Source organism: Micropterus salmoides, unplaced genomic scaffold (genome assembly GCF_014851395.1).
Source record: "Micropterus salmoides isolate LMB-PRFRI ecotype aquatic unplaced genomic scaffold, ASM1485139v1 Ms_hic_scaffold_12, whole genome shotgun sequence".
NCBI lineage: Eukaryota > Metazoa > Chordata > Actinopteri > Centrarchiformes > Centrarchidae > Micropterus > Micropterus salmoides.
In genome coordinates this window covers 24601627-24619459 of record NW_024040263.1, presented here as the reverse complement: position 1 = coordinate 24619459, position 17833 = coordinate 24601627, and the positions used below count along the sequence as shown (strand labels likewise).

Sequence of the window (17833 nt, the reverse complement as noted above, 5' to 3'; positions counted from 1 at the left end):
AGGTATTTCTAAGAAAATATTACGGCTTATTCATCACATTGATGTGAGGCACTCCGTGTCACATTTTGTCTCTGAAGCAGCTGCAACAGGTTCATTTATGATCTGATGAATCAAACAGCATATTTACACTTAAAACCATATAAATTCATTGTTTTGGCTTATGTAAGTCTATAAACATCTGAAATAAGTTCTGTTAGTAATATTCTCAGTAATATGAAACACCATCCTTTTCTCCTGTGTTAATTATTAACTTATATATAGGAGGTAAGTGGAATTGGTCTTTAAAAGAAATACTCAAAACAAAATCTGACGCTATGATGGAGGAAAGTTCTTTAGCCTACTTGTCTTGTTGCTTCTGTCACACCTGTTTCTGTTTCTACTGAGGCTCAGTATCCTCCATGTCTCTATTCCCTATTTTCACCTATTTTAATAAGAAAAATTATGTCTCTCCATCTCTTTTGGTTTCTGACTTTTCCATAATCATCCTTCAATTTGTACCTCCTTTTTGCAGCAAATGTTTGATGTTTGAGACTGAAAAACGTTATTAGTCATCCATAACTGCAAAAAGGAAAAAAAAACATGTTACATACTGAGAAAATAGATTTTCTGTACAACTGAAAGCCTTTGCAAGGAATTACGTTTTTCAAAAGAAAAAAAAACTATAAAATGACAAAGATGAAGTCTAAACCTGTGGCTGGGACACCTGTAACAAGAACAAGAGGTCAAGGAGGACTGTGGCATCAGCGGCATTTAATATTCCTGCTGGTCAATAATCAAGTAAGTAAGTGCTTTTGCATAGCATAGGATTTGTGTGGTTTTATTCAATTTCATCATGATTGTTACCATGTCCATATAGAAAATATATTAACACTTTAATTATACATTTCAATGGCCAGTCAAAATAGACACATCATGCAGATACAATATACAGTATTACAATAAATGTGAGTGGAGAACAGACAAGGTTTAATAACATGTAACTTTAAGATTATTGCTTGATTTAAAACTTAATCCCTTTATTAGAGCCGTCCTTCGTTGTAATATAACTTTGAGTATAGACAGTGTGTGATACTCTGCAACGTTTTAAGCATTACTGAATTTCACCCATGTGTCTGCACATTCATTCATGCAAGAAAGAAAAGATGCTAAGTTTATAGTCATCATTTGTACAAGTGAACAGGCCATGGCAGTTTCCTGTTGATTTCTGGGCCATCTGTTAATTAATTAAGCAATAAATATGCTTGTTCAAATCGGCCTGCACAGCTCAATCTATCATGATGCTCTTCAAACCCCAGAATCCACTTTTTGATGACTTCCTGTAGTATAGGAATTTTTGGACCTATACACTCACACACAAAACTGCAAAACGTTAATAAAACCTGCCCAGAAACACGGTCCACTCTGGTTGGGGTCTGAAGAACAATGGATGAGCTCCAGACAGGAGGGAAAATCTCTGTGTCCACCGAGCCTTAGATCACATTGTCAAACATGTGCATGGACTGCATGATATTTTCATCCTGGAAGGAGAAACAAGAGGACAAAGTTAAACTACTGAGAAAGCTGCAGATCATATGATAAGGTAAGATAATATAGACTTTATCAATCCCACACTGGGGAAATTCACTAGTGGAAGTGAAAGTTTTGTTAACACTTGATGCAGGAGACCTTTTGGCATGTCTCCAAGAACTCCTCGATGGTGACCACTCCGTCGTTGTTCTTGTCCATTTTCTGGAAAATGCAACACATGTTTCAAAGGTTAACTTAAAGGCACTCTGTGGAGTTTGCTTGTAAAAGTTATGTTTACGTTCAGTTTTCTCACCAAATGCAAAGTGATTTTTTTAACCTGCATTGTTTACATCCATGTTTGCTAGCTAGCTAGTCTTCTTCATTGGCTTTTGTTGGACTTTGCTACATTTCTTGGCGCGTTAACACCAACGACTGAAGATCAGTGGAGCAGCCTGACAATGATGACAGGACAGGGCATCCTTGTGCTAGTGCAAGACATACAAACAAATCAGCTGCTCATAAAAACAGTGCTCCACATCGCTCCTTGTGGTCAAAAACTCTTCAGGGTACCTTTAAGAAGCCCAAACAACATACACAGAAAAACAAATATATCTGGTGCAGTGTTTTAGGTCTTCCTTTTCTATCTACAGCGAATGCAGTCCTGAACCTATGTCTTGTCATCTAGTTAAATAAGCATGGTGTATGAGTAGATTATGAGGGACTCATATGAAATGCTTCAGTAGTTCGGGTGGTCCATAAAACATGACTGAACACTTAGAGTACTGATAAGCTCATTTTAAAGCAAACTTTACAAAAGGAAATCAAATATGTGTGAACCATTTGAACAAATTCCTTGACTTGACCTGATTTGTATGTTCTACCTGGAAGAAGTTGTCGACATGCTCCTTGGGAGCATTATCCTTCATGCTGGGGTGGGTGTACTTCCCCATCATGTCATAGATGGAGTGCATGATATCTGTCATCTCCTGGACAGACCAAAGTGAGGAAAAGAAGTAAGAATATCATCATCAATCATCAGAGTTGCCAACACAACACAAGACACAACTCGAGTTCAAGTACCTCTCTGGTGATGCAGCCGTCTTTGTTGAGATCGTACAGATTAAAGGCCCAGTGGAGTTTATCATTGATGGAGCCTCTCAAGATGATGGAGAGACTTATAACAAAGTCCTACAGCAGGAAAAAAAAACACCCTGAGCATATGTGGTACTGTCACCAAAAATGCCAAGAAAGTCCATATTAACAATGTACCTTATGTGTCCTTATGAATTTAAATAAATGAAATATCTTAGAAAGAGTTATGTTACATGGAAAGACATTTGGTAATCTAGAGTAGTGAAAAAGATTATAACAACCAATAAATGTAGGAAAGTGCCTCACTGTGGAGCATAAAGGAAGAAAACACAGAAGTGAAGGGATGGAACAGTCACCTCAAAGTTGACGGCTCCATTATTGTGGGTGTCAAACGCTTCAAACAGGAAATGTGCATACATACTTGAATCTGGAAGAAAGAGAAAATAAAGTGACCATTCAAATGCTTATGAATATGAACAATTGTACAGCAAATCAGAGTACGACAGAGACCACATGTACAGATTTTTATGGGCTCACATAGGATACAGTAAGATTTTGAGTTTGTGAAATGACATTCTTTTTAAAGCCCATGGTTTTATATCACCCTTTGGAAACCTGTGAAAGCATAGATTTGTAGTTGTAGAAACATTTAACAATGTCTTAATAAAGACTCAGAATGACTGAAAAAAATGCTTTTCACTACAGTAGAAAACCATGAGTGGCCTGTCAATCTTCTGATTCCAGAGACATGCTGGTAAAATAAATGTTAAAGATTAAATACAGGGGTTAAAGGAAGAGGATCTGTCTGACCTCCCTGAGGAAAGAACTGGGAGTAGATGCTTTTAAAAGTCTCTTCATTCACCACACCACTGGGACACTCCTGTGGCAATGAAAAAAACACACACTTTCTTATACATATAAACAATGTAAACATCCATATTGTATATAAGCACTCCATATTCATATACAAGGCCAATCAAAAGAGTAAAAAGAGAGAGAAAAACTAATCAAGAAGTCACAGTAATCTTTGACTGACGTTCTTGAATCCCCGGTAGAGGACCTGCAGCTCCTTCTTGCTGAAGTTGGTCTGCTGGATGAGGCGGTCGAGCCCGTCCGGTCTGTAACACACTGTCGACACTTCAGCCTCATCAGCTATACTTCCTGCATGGAGGGATGGAGAGAGGACTGAAATAGTTACTCCCTGAGATACACCAGAGTGTGCATGAAAAAGCCTTGTTTAGAGAAATAGGAAAAGTAAGAGTGACATGTGAGCATTTCATTTTCTCAGTGACTAAATTCACATGAAGAGTGACTGTGTGGCCTGACACTTGCTTTGATTAACTGAAGAGCTGGAGCCAGAGCGACAGCAGGGGAGCAGTTTGAGGAACCGCTGCTTTATGGTCTTTTTATTGGGTTTGGATTGTGGGTTACCTGGAAACAACCAATCACAGCAGAGTTTAGAAGCAGATAGAGTGGCCCACATAGGGACGCACTATGTTAAAAGGATGAAACACTGGCCAAACTACACTCAAGTACTTTGAATGACTTTTCCATTTAACTTTTGTGCAAATGAGTTTGCTGACCTGGCTCTGAACCAGTGTGACCCTTCAGATCAGAGCCGTTTGGCGAGCATCCAGCAAGTGAGGGCTGAGTGAAATGACACATGACTGAAGTCATCACCAGCTTCTCTGATTTAAATATGGTGAAAATGTTGCGGGATTTCCAACACGTTTTCTTTTAATTCAGTAGGTTTAAAATTGAGTTCCTCTAACATGGGTCTTTTAAAAGGAGTTTTTCATGTGTTGGAAGAAGACTAAGCATCTACAGCTACACTAGCATCTCTGTGAGGCTGCACAGTGGTGCTTTGAGCTGACTGCTATGCAATGTGACAATCACATAGACTGTATATAAAAAGGACCATCAACATCTTAGTGTGGTAGCATGCTAACATTTGCTAATTAGCGTAAATGGTCATAAATATTATTTCCCCCCTAAGTAACTTAACGTACATTAAGGTAATCTAACTCCACACTGAGAGCTTATTATGTATTTTATGATCTCTTTCCAGCTCTTCATTGAAGCTCTATAATGTATAGAAAGAGCAAATATTTACAACACAAGGCTAAAACATTTTTTTGGCTGCACCATTCAATTAAATTAAAAAGAGACATAAGCATCATTCCACACACATTTCTTTAAAATGTAGCCTGACATTCTTGGTATCTTCGGAATCTTTCTACTGTAATTTAAAATAAACTTCTGTGAGTTACAACAAAGTCTGCCGTCACAGCATGAGTTTCTAATGACTGACCCACCAACAGTTCAGTGAGGTACAATGCTTTAAGCTGAGAAAGGAGAATAAAAGTGACAATGAAAGGAGGGTTAAGAAAGACGCACACACACACATACACACACACACAGGCAAAGATTTCACTGAATCCTTGCGATTACAAATATTAAGACTGGACACCCACCATCATGGTCCCCTGGCTTTTACAGACACCACAACACAACACCACTTACACGAAACACAACACGACACCACACCTTCTACCAGCTCTGTGTCCAACACACAAGCAGCTGCAGCAGCTAAATGTCATTTCAACAACCATAGAACTAAAAGGGTGACAGAGTACCACTGACATTAACAAGTCACCCCTCAATTATCAATGTGCACACTCAATTATTCAACAGAATATTTAAACTTGTATGACTAACCTTCACTCACTAAATATCATACATTATACATGAATCCTCACTCTGTGATCTTTAAATAAGTAGTATGTTGATTATAGAGACATTTTATCAGTCAAATAAACAACTTCTTTGCAGGCTACATCGAATAGAGTCTGATTACTTTTACTGTATTTAGATCCAAATGAATGACAGAAAAAATATATTACAAAGTGAATATCACAATTTCCTCTGTCAACTCTTCCCTCTAACTCAACAGTACCTGTTGACAGTGTGCCAGTCAGCCAGCTGTAAAAGCGTCTGCCCATCTTCAACAGACTCTGGCGTCTCCTTTTCCTCTGCTCCATGCTCACTGTGTTTGAGGGTCAGCTCTGGCTCGTCTGCAGGGCTCTGACATCAGTTTTCACTCGTCCTTAACGGTGCATCTGATGAGCTTCTATCTTCTTCTGTGAAAGCCAGATGTTTTTGTCCTTTCAAAGAGGATGTCATTCTCTCTCTGTCAAGTCCTGATGAATTTGAGCCCCAGCACTCCTTTGCTTCTTATCTTTGTTGGATGACCTTTCTCACTTCAAACCAGAGTCTTTCTCTCAACTTCTGTTGTTAACTTGTAGCTTGCTCCAAAGCTGCATGTGAATCAACTAATAATCCTGATCTAGTGGATTGCAACCATCTTCATCAAGCTGATTATTGAACAAAACATTTGCATGTCTTCCCTTTCCCACCCAAGCTCAACCCCTCTCCTTCCTCCTCCCTCCTCCCGTAGGAGCTCCAGAAAGGTTGACACACCTGCTACAGTAAAACACTACCTTCCTCTTCATCCATCATTTCCAGTCTCTATTTGGAAGTTTCGCCTGCTCCTAAATTCTCTTTGTGTTCTGTTTAAGGGTCTCACTTGCTTTCAGTTGCTGAATGCATCTTGTTTTGTAGTCTCTCTCATCCAAAGCAGACACAGAGACTTTATATATCGACCCAAAACAACCCAAGAACAAAGAGAGGCTGTAGATGTAAGGTGCTGAACTATGCTGACATGCTCACACAACCAACTGTTGATGTAATTCTTTTGGTCCATGCTCCACTGTTTCATTCTCATCTGTCTTCTTTTCCACACTCATTTTGTGTCCTATTTCCTTCATCTGCTACTTTCCTTCACACTCTACCCTTCACCTTTTGTCTCATCCCCTCTTTCTCACCTCTTACTATGTGAACTTCTCTCGCTCTGCTCTTATTTATCCTCCCACTTAAGACAAGGACGCTTCTTCACCAACTATTGCTTGAAACACAGCACATATAATTCACAGTTTAAGCACTGCGAGGGAGCTCCCTGAACAGATTTCTACAAGCTTATATCAAATGTAGGCATACAGTGGGTTAAAAAAGACAATTTGTTTGAAGTGATTCCCAAATGCATCCTGTAAATGATGGTATTCACCAGTCTAATATCAGCTGAAAGTGTCGTGATAATATACACATATATATATATATATATATATATATATATATATATATATATATATATATATATATATGTATATATATATATTTTATATCTATCTTAAACGTGTATTTTAGTCTTTTCAATGTTTTCTTGCTTTTATCTTGTATTGTTTTTGTATTATTGTCTTTATACTTGTTAAAGCACTTTGTAACTTGTTTTTGAAAAGTGCTCTACAAATAAAGATTATTATTATTATTATTATTACATGACAGTCATGTGTCCTTCCTGCCACTAGAGGGCAGTGTTGAACTACAGTCAGATTACGCTGTCAAAGGCCTTAAAGTCAGAGAAGAGCTTAACAGACATACAGACAGGAAGCAACTATTAGCATGGCAGCATACCAACAGACAGGTGGAACATCCTGTTGCATGTTTCAAAAGTAGAACTGATGCTGCACCTCCACTCTCAGTCTAGCCCACAAGATGCTGGCCCTAAAATCATATCACAAGTAAAAGGTAAAACAGGTACATGAAGCACTCTCTAAAATATTGAATGTACTCATAAATATGTAAACGCACGAACAGCAGTGTTCAAAACCGTCGCACTGCATTATCACAATTTGACAACTTCAACAAGTAAACGGATAAAGGTGACACAGTTCAACGGGATGCATTAGCTTATTGCAGGCACAATTCAAATCAGACTTATTATAACAAACTGAGACACTGATGTGTTTGGGAAATGGTCATCAGTAATGTAAAGTAAACAAGGGTTATATTTCAGTCATAAAGCAGCAGTACTACAGGTTGAAACACACAATGAAACTCATTCATTCACACCTGACAAAAAGGATTGTACAGAACAGCTGCACTGCAGTAACACAGAGACTAAAGGTTTTGCTCAAGAGCATATCAGAAGCATTTAACAGGCCTAACTTCTCACTTCTTCCTTTATATTATATCTGCCGATGGTGCACATACAGCCTGTGTACATAATCAGGAATTAATAATATAATTTCATTCAGTGAGAATACACCAGTTGCTACCCAGCCTTTATATAGTACAGCAGCTGCGCAACTATGGAAAAACAAACAAAGCTTTACGGGGCCTTTCACTGGCAATAAGGATGACACAAACATCTCAGCGTTTTGATGCAGAAAAATAAAAACTGTAAAATGATTTCTTTTCAAACAGGAGAACCATTTTGCTGAGAGACAAGGAAACAAATTCCCTGCTGCTTGCTTGCTTTCTTTCAGTTGGTATTTTTAGACTTTTTAGAGCACGGGGCATTGATCAAAGATATTTTCTAAGTTATTGAAATGGCTGCTAAGGGCAGCGGTTTGCACAGTAATCCAACAAAAAACCAAAGCGGGAGGTTGTTCTTAGAGAGACAAGCAGCTTATAAATGTCTGAAGCACCGTTCCAGCTGCTTGTATGAGTTATATAAGATCATTAGCTGAACATAATGTGGACATGCATACCACTCACTGTTAGCCAACATAAAGGATGTTGTTCATGATGTTAAAATATGAGCAAATGCAACACAAGTAAGTTGCATTATCTAAACTTTTAACTGTCCCACAGTATGAAGCAAACATCGACCATTTCCAGGGTTTGACTGATGAATAACTGACTGACTCACCAGTTATATCAGCAGGTTGCTGAGCTCATCCAGCAGCCTTTTCCTCAGTTCTGGAGACCCTCTGGGTGCCTTTGTCTTTGATTGTGTGGATCAATTTCAACAAATGAAGCCCTCTGAGGCAGATCAATACACTCTTCCCTGCTGTTATTAACACATTTAAAGACTCTTTTATCCACTGGTGCAAAGCCTCCAGGCTGAAAATACTTAAACTGAGTATAGAGAAAAGTGAGAGACAATGAAAGAAAGAAGCTCTTGAAAAGGAGGGCTACACTTGTAAAGTGTTTATAAAATGTTTATTAAGGACTCTGAAAAGTCCCAAACTCCTTTAGCAGATTTAGGAGACCATAGCATAAATCTGTTGCATCTCAGTTCATTTGCTGCTGTTTCTCAAACCCAAACTTCTGAAGTGGACCTAATCAATGGGATCTCAGTCAGCTGGATCAGGGAGGCAAGTTTCTGGCATTAAGAAAAAAGCACTTGACAGTATTGACTTTGGAGATATATTTAATCACAGTGGAAAGATTAAAGCCTCCCAAAGTGGCAGTTTTGTGCATAATGAGTGTTTTTTCTTGGTTTTATTTCTTAGTTCATCATCTTCAGGCACATTTCTCTTAAAAAACACCCAAATCCACAGAGAAAATCCAGAGGCTTTGACCTCTTTTGCCCTCTATTGTCCTATAAAGGACAAACCTTTCTTCCCACAAGTTAGCTTTCCTTCCTGACTATGAGCTGCAAAGAAAAAGCAGGGATGTATGTACAGTATATTAGCAGGGAATAAGTAAAGCTTTGTTTATTGTTTATGTGCAATATTAATTTGTCAATCCATTGTCAGAGATTATTATTAACCTGTAAAATAATAGTAAATTATTTACTAACTGTGAAATAATTTTAAAACTTGCAAATGATTATAAAGACACCTAAAACTGTTCATGTTATTATGACACTAAACCCAAACACCCTCCCTCGTTCACTGGTAGCATTTTGGGTTTACTTGGAGGTCATGGCAGCTTAAGTAGGGTCATGTAACGTTAAATGAATGTTTGTAAGATAATGTTGCCCAGGCAACAGCCTCTGTGCTTACCATAATCCTCAGAAGGACATGGTTCAGATTATAGACGTCCATCTCATACAAACCATGAGGGGTTACAGGGGTTTAATGTCCGGACTATTTCTTGGCCAGACACACACACTCACACACACACACACACACACACAAACATATTTAAATCCACAAACACCTTCTCTATCACTGGCATCGCGAGCACCCCAGTGATTATTACAGAGGTTTATATCAATTCAATTTACCTCATGTGCGCTCACACAGTGGCAGACAACACCTCATCAGTTGGGTCAGCTTTGTTACACAACATTGATCTTAATACAACACTCTTCATCAGTCCAGACTACAGCCATCTCCATTTGGCACCTACACCTTTAAATCTGTTTGGCTCAGAGGGGCTTTTATGTTGAAATCAGCTATGTAACTATGTTATATAAATGTAATGTTTATGTTGTGTTCACAGGTTTTGATGCAGTAGGGAAAAAACAGTTTACTCTACAAAAATTGAATGAATAAAAATGTAATTAAGCGTTATCACAAGTAGATATGGGCTACGACTACAACCTACAAGCATCTGGTTAGCTTAGCTTAGCACAAAGACTGGAAACAGGGGGGAACAGCTAGCCTGGCTCTTTCCAGTGGTAACAAAATCTACATACCAGGACCTCTAAAGGTCACATTATCGCTTGTCTGTTCAACCCATGTAAAAGCCTTGGGGTAAAAACAACACGTTGCATTGTTACAGGGGATTATGGCAGGAGGAATAACTCCCTGGAGTCTCCGCTGGCTGCCCGGGCAACTGCTCCTGGCCAAGAAATAGTCCGGCACGTAACTCCCTGTAACACCTGACTTTTTTGTTTTTACACTTAGGTTGTTGTACGGATGAAACAAACAAGATGTAATGTGTTAAATAGTAAAATTTTATTACCGTTGAACAGAGCCAGGCTAGCTGTTTCCCCCTTTTTCTAGTCTTTATGCTAAGCTAGGCTAACTGACCACTCACTGTAGCATCATATTTACTGTACAGATATGACATCTAACTAAGAAAATGATCTTATTTTCCAATATGTCATAGTCAGTTCCACATGCCGTGATGGTTCAGCTGCAGTACAGCAGCAGTAGGGTCATTGTAACTTGTGAAGTGTAGTGCTGAAAGTGTTGACTTGAAAAAGATCCAGTATCTATAATGTATGAATACAATCTGGAGTAAACAGCATGAGGTTTTCAGCAGCTTTACAGCAGAGCAGCTGCACATAAAGACTAGTTTCTGCTTGGTCTGAATGGTTTTAGCTGATAAATCTTTCAAATGCATTTTTAACTGCGTTTTTCCATAAGCAGTCGTTGTTTCCTTTATCGATATGTTTCACTTGACGTTGGGGTGTTTATTCGACAGATACAGTAGAGTTGAACAGCAAAGGCTGCGGTTGCACAGTTTGTGCCTCAGGCTGTTCAGCACCACGACGCCCCTGCACTTCACTCTTAAATAAAAAATTTTGTTTGTGTCTCCTCAATGCCCCATAAAGCCTCTGTGTTCACACACCTGTTCCCTGTTTGGTTAACCTGCTGTTGAATGGATATCACACTGACAAAATAAACCTTCATCTGTATACCGTCCGTTAAATACAGTTGTTTAGAAGTGTCCTGCAAACTAAAATAAACACTTTATGTTGTATGATAGCAGTTATTTTTATACATCTGTTTAGTTGTTAAAGAAAAAGGCTATTTCTGGAAGCTGTCACTAGAATGTCAGAGCAGCCTTACAAAGCAAACTGTGTGTGTGTGTGTGTGTGTGTGTGTGTGTGTGTGTGTGTGTGTGTGTGTGTGAGAGAGAGGGAAGGAGAGAGAGAAACTAACACTCATATTTTTTGCAGTTGTGTTCTCTTTCCTCTCTCTCGCATCAGTGTTTATCAGATTACACTATACTATTTAAATCAAGATCAAGGTCAGCCTTATTGTCAATTTCTCCACATGTAGCAGACATACAGAGGAATCGGAAGGACGTTTCTCACTATCCCACTGAGAAAGTTTAAAAAAAAATGCACAATAACAAACGACTAAGATGATAAAAAACAAAATGAAAAAACTGATGTGCATCTTTGTGGCTTTTTGTCATAATATGAAAGTTGAAATAGTTTTGTAAAGCACATCAGGCCTTTAATGTGTCTTTTCTATCATTGGAGTGGGATGATTTGCTGCTCAGTCATCTCCACTGCACTTTTAGAGCTTTTCCTGAAAACAAACGATATGAATAACACTAATACCACTGATGTTATTTGGGCTGCAGCTATTGATTATCTTCATTATAAATCAATATTTTTAATAATTTCAGTATTTTTGTCTATTAAAAGTCAAAAGATGAAGAAAATGTTGCAATGTTTCATCTTAAAATTACTCTTTTTGTCTGACAAACCAATCAAGAATATACCAACCAAAGATATTCAGTTTACAATTAAAAGAAAACCAAGACACCAGACATTCTCTTTGGCTTTGTTTGTTTGTTACACCTTGCACACAAACACACACACACACACACACATACGCACGCACACACACACACACAAACAAACTGTAGGCTACCACCTTACAGAATTGCATTACTGGCATTATTGGACCTTCCCGCTGCTTCAGACTGCAGTCATTTAGCTGCAGATGTAACTCAAACATTCAGCTCTTACAGCCATGTAAAGACGCCGGCTTTATATACAACACACAACACGTAATGAAAAGCATGTGCGCTCACTGGGGACCAACCATACACACACATCAATATGTTTCACAAAGCTTGCTGTTATTTTACCGATGGCATGATGCTTCAGCACCTGCTGCCCTATGGATAATACAACTTCTTATTTATAACTACAACAGGCTAAAGCAATGATTTAAAGTTCATCTCGAGGTAAAATCTTTCTCCATTTCATTTACTGAGCAATGTAAAGAGGCTGCGGGATTGTTTGAAGCAGCTGTGGTGCGGACGGTCCAGATTCTGACTTTGTACCCCGGCTGTTCTGCAGCAGAGACAGATGATAAAACAGGAATGTGTTGATCCTTAATGTTTTCTTTTGTTTTAGACAGGACTAAGTCTAATAGTAAAATATTATTTCCTTATTGCAACATATCGATTACCCTAAGTTGACCTATGGCAGTTTACAAACTTTCATGAGCGCGCGGGTCTAAGCCAGGTCAGCAAACAGGAATGAATCAAGCAATAGCTGAGTTTCCCATCGTTTAAAAAAAACATTTATATGACAAAAAATAGGCTACCTGTAAGGGGGTCGTAAGATCTGTCCAGCTCTCTGGAGTCGGACAAACTCTGGTCCTGACTCCTGGATTTCATGTTTGTTTCAGTCCTTACCAGACCACCGCGCTGAACCTGCCGGAGCTGCTGTGTGCGCGTCGGAGCCGCAGCTCATCTACGACTTCAGTCCCGTTTGCATGACACTTCTCTGCACGCACCGGCCTGCCGTGTGAGCTGCACGCTTGTCTCGAATAGGGGAGGACAAAAGTGTAAAAGTCCGTGCAGAGCTCGCCGCTCCGCGTCCCTGCTCGCCCCTATCCAAACGGCTCTCTCCCCCTCCTTCCCCTCCTCCCGCTCGGCATCAGCGCGCACTCACATCCACGGTTTGCTCTTCACAGTCAGTTGAGAGGCTTCTGCGGGGTTAGGGTCCGGGTGTGACGGGAATCTTCAGGGGCTTCTCTGGAGAAACCTGGTGACTTTACTTTGCTGGGTGTCCAAACATCCAGATATGACAAAGCGTCCCGCTGCTGTCAGCTGGAGCATCTGCATATGTCCGAGCTGAGAGACGAACAGAGAGAGAGAGAAGCGACAAACCAGCAGTGCTGGAATGTAACTAACTACATTCAGTCAAGTGCTGTAGGCTACTTAAATACAAAGTTGAGGTAGCCTACTCTCTGCTTCTATTCCACTGCATCTCATTATTGTACTTTTTACTTCACTACATTTATCTGAAAGCTCTAGTTACTTTACAGATTAAGATTTTTTCACACAAAACATATAAAACGTTTTTTATATGTTTGGTTGTACAAGTACAGTTGAAAGGGTTACTCCATTAACAGAAAATTAATAGGCAGCTATTTTGATAATCGTTCACATCATTGTTAATGCAAAAACTGGTTCCAGCTTCACAAATGTGAAGATGTGCTGATTTACAACAGTCATAGGAACCATTTTTCTGCATTGAGTAATTTTACTTTTAATACTTTAAATACAATTTCCTGATTATACTTACTACATGCTTTTACTTAAGTAACATATCCAATGCAGGACTTTTACTTTTTACTTGTTTTACAGTGTGGTTTTAGTACTTTTACTAGAGGATCTGAATCCTTCCTCCATCACGGCTTAGAGGAAGAGGAGTGATGAAGCAAGACAGAGAGTGCTACAGACAGACAGACAGATATGTGAGAGTGTATATCTGCTGATCTATGCTTCACTGATGGATGGTCTCACCTTGGCTCGGGACTTGAGCAGCTTTGTCTTGGTAGGGAGAAGTAATACCTGCGGATCAATATCCTGTCAGCTCTACGTCCTTGAGCTGGTTGAGTAGAGTTAAGTCATGACTCACTCATATTTCAGAAAATGCACGCACCAAGGTCGTTTGGGGGAAAATAATAATAATTTTATTTCATTTGAATAATATATCCATAAATCCAAGCTGGATGGAAACAGAGGAGGCCACAACCTGATTTATGGGATAAACTTCAAGATTTCCACAGCTTTGTTTCCCACCAGAAAGTTCTATTTTAAACCCTCCACAATGTAATACTTTAAGCTTTTATGAGATAACCAGGGTTTGAAGGCTGTAATTGTGTAGCTTTTTGTTGTATATATATTTTTTTTTTCCATTTAAGCACATTTTAAATCTGTAAATCAACTTTTTCTAGAAGTACTTCACATTGTATTGGTCAGACATGTATAGGTTACAGGTCAACAGCGACAGTGTTAACAGCGCTATCAGAAGGATATTCTGTAAAAGTTTCACCCTTGTTTTAGCTCATAATGTATCAGGATCCTAAAGAAAAGATGATCACTAAACTGATAAGGGACTGGTTCGTTGTTTGATTGGATGTGTTCATGTTGAAATTCTCACCATCAAAGAGCTACTTTTGGACTGGGCGTCTCTAGGGCTTCTCTTTGATGTTGCAATTCCTTCTATAAGAGCTTTTCCTGTTGTAAAATGGCAGAAAAGCTAAATAATGCTTGTTGGGGAAAAACTGTGTGGTGAAGCTTCTTTAAAGACAGGCGGGCGGGTGAGGGATTATTTTGTCCTCCCCCCAGAAGACTGATGGGGAAAATATTATCAGGTGCTCAGGGAAAGAGAAGGACAAAGAAAAAGGAAAGACAAAAAGAAGCCTGGTGAAGTGAAAAGAATCAAAGAGAGGGGTAGTGGCGCATCTGAAAAGAAAAGGGAAGCAACTCTGTGAGAAGAAGAGAGAAGAAAAAACTCAAAAGAGAAATAGAAGAAGACAGAAGGAACTCACTGGAGCGGTATTTGAATATATTATGTGCCTTGGGACAGTTAAATCTTGCAGTATTGATGGTGTTTATCTCCCACAGCAGTTTGCAGAGAAGTTTAGCATTGCTGCAGGCTTGAAAGTGGAGCTGACAGATATCCAATAATGAGCTCTGATTGATGCCTGAAGCTATAGCAATGATACAGGTGATACAAATAACACACACATACATGCAAGTACACACATACATGTGAGCGGGCACTGGCTGTTCAGTGCTAAACAGAAGATAATATTCAGTAAAAGACCTAAAAAGTGCCTCATGTCCTCAAGAGGTGTCCCGCTGTTTTCGTGTATGCTTTGAAAGAGGTAGTTTTGAGTTCATTTAGTTTTTTTCATATGTTCTCCAGACTCAGGTGAGGATGCACAGATAAAGAAATGAAGGGGTGAAATGATGACAGAGGGAGGGTGGGGGACGGGGATTTCAGGCGAGACAAAGTAGGCAATCTCCCCTCAAATGAATATTTGATGAGAAGGCTGATATGCTTAAATGAAACGTTATAAATACACAGCAGCGTTAATGGGTTGTCACAGTAAAACGGAAAACGGCTGAGCATCTAAGCTGTCATCAGCGCGCGCGCACACACACACACACACACACCGCACAGATTATATCAGGGAGATGATATACTGCCCAATATACAATACAGCCAACAAAATTAGAGGATTTTGAATAGATTCATGTCGGGGGATTGAGATCCACCATATTAAAAAGACATTGCATAAAGTGATCTCCTCCACTCTCTCTCACACACAAACACACACTCAGAGTCCACTTCCCATGCAATAGTATTATTCCCAGTCCATACAAAATCCCATTATCATATCTGGAAATGGATCTGTTCACTGACATGATGCCTGCATGTCCATTAGAGGCTTATCAGTGTGATTGTCTTCCGCACTCCGTCCCACGATTCTAATTAAGCGTGCACAAGATAGAGAAAATACAAAAGCGAGGAAAGAGGTAAGATTGTTATCATTGATGTTTATGGTCCCACTGCTGCTGCATGAGAGGAGCCGGCAGGTGGCTCCACATGTCGTAACCCATCAACTACAAATGAAAAGTACCCTTTTCTTGATCAACTTGTGGTCTTGCAGTCATGAAGAGAGGCTTCTTTGAAAACGGTTCCTTGTTGGTGCATTCAAGTGTTAAAGGACATGAGGGTTGACTCCTGAACAGTAAAGTTTATTGCAAATGGAGGTGGACTGGTCATGGAAACATTTTACTCTAAAGGGCAAAACATGTCCGCCAAGTGGTCTGTTCCTTTAGACATGTAGGTGAATATATGGATTTTCTTTCCGTTACCTCAAGTGGCAACTCTACATCTCTCAAATGTCTTAATTAATTAGTTAATTAATGGCAAAGTTCCAAACGAAATGACAAGTTATTAAATACAGTTTAATTCTAGGCTCAAAATATGTGTTTACGTGTTGTAAATCAGATACTTTCTCAGCTCCTTTTTGTTTCTCCCTTTATAAATTCTTTGATGTCCAACAGTTCTCTTATTATAAATCATGATTTCTACTAGTACATGAACTACTAGTACTACTTTTGTCCTTATACTGTAGTTCAGCCAATGTGAAATAAAAAGAATTATCAGCACAGTCCTTCAAGTTGTTTTGATAGGCCCCTTGTGCTACCAGTATGCAGACGATGCACGTTTATCTACCACTAAAACCCAATAAATCAAAACTCGGACTTCATCGTTGGGAAATCTCCTTCTCCAAACTCTCCAAACGTGTGAATTATTTCAGAATGAACATGGCTTTTTATTAACTCATGTGAAACTTGAGATATGGGAAAACCCCCTGCAAGTCCATTCTGACCTCTGCTTGTTACTTTGAGCCACTTCTGACAAACAAAAGACTCAGTTGATGTTGTTTGTGTGAGCCTCAGGGCGCAGACATCATTTGGAAATAGCTCGAGGACAAAGTTTCAAAGTTTATCAGAGATATTGGCTAATTAGCTTCACAACAGGAGAGAGCAGGGGGGTAGATGGAGGAACAGCAAGGAGTTTGTTTTCTCAGCGCCTGCCGCTGCTGAAAGTACATCACAATTGAGTAAACAGACAGGTGTGTGTCCTATTTTCACACTAAATGTCTTGTTCACACAGTTCAGTAGATCAGAAATGGAACTTGGTAAACACACAACCACAATATGCATTTATGGGCCAAGACTGTTTGCCATTTTGTGACTATGTATAGATCTGATAATGAAGTGTATCAGTGCATACAATCTGTATGCAATTACCTTGTACTTACTGTGACTGCTAATGTCACATTATCAAGTGTCTCTCCCTTAGAAGTTTTACCTGCAATCATCTGGGCTCGACTGCTACAGAGTTCTTTATGGAGGTAAAATAAAGGACTAAAAGTATGTGAGTTGTGAAGAAGTCCTGAAGGTATCATGCAGATATTGTGCACGACAATGAATGGTGTTGTCAAATATTTGATTATTAGATCTGTTAAACGAGGCAGCAGAAAACAACTTGTGAACACATGTCTACTGTATATGGTGAACTTGTTCAAATTGTTTCTTATTTACAGCAGATGCCAAGCAACATTCATTTGGCGTTGTTTCTAACCAGCTGGTACTGTAAATCCAGTGCTCTCTTTTAGCACTGTTTTGTTCTCCACCAACTCCCGTGGGATACATCTGGCTCTTCAGCTGCTAAATCTCTCTTAAGTCTCTGAATGTTTGGTGCTGAGCAGGTAGTGAAATCGAATGAAAAGTCATATTTCACTTCTGCAGTGTGTGGTAATAAAGCCTCCCACTGACGCCCAATATATCAAAACTCAGACTGGGTCAGCAGAGTCAGCAAAGGACAGTGAGTGTTTAGATCGCAGAGATAAGGGTGTTCCCCGGAAAGCTTCCA

General features: G+C 39.3%; 1 protein-coding gene across 1 annotated transcript; it reads right to left on the bottom strand.

Annotated features, from left to right (window-relative positions):
• Positions 1-738: 738 nt before the first annotated feature.
• On the bottom strand, positions 739-13244 carry LOC119899566 (Kv channel-interacting protein 2-like). Its single transcript, XM_038714177.1, has 9 exons — positions 12690-13244; positions 3931-4029; positions 3635-3759; positions 3409-3478; positions 2955-3025; positions 2587-2694; positions 2388-2492; positions 1666-1728; positions 739-1517 (listed from the first exon to the last, which is right to left on the bottom strand). The coding sequence occupies exons 1-9, from the start codon at positions 12760-12762 to the stop codon at positions 1470-1472; spliced, it is 762 nt and encodes a 253-aa protein (XP_038570105.1). The 5' UTR covers positions 12763-13244; the 3' UTR covers positions 739-1469.
• Between the last annotated feature and the right edge of the window lie 4589 nt (positions 13245-17833).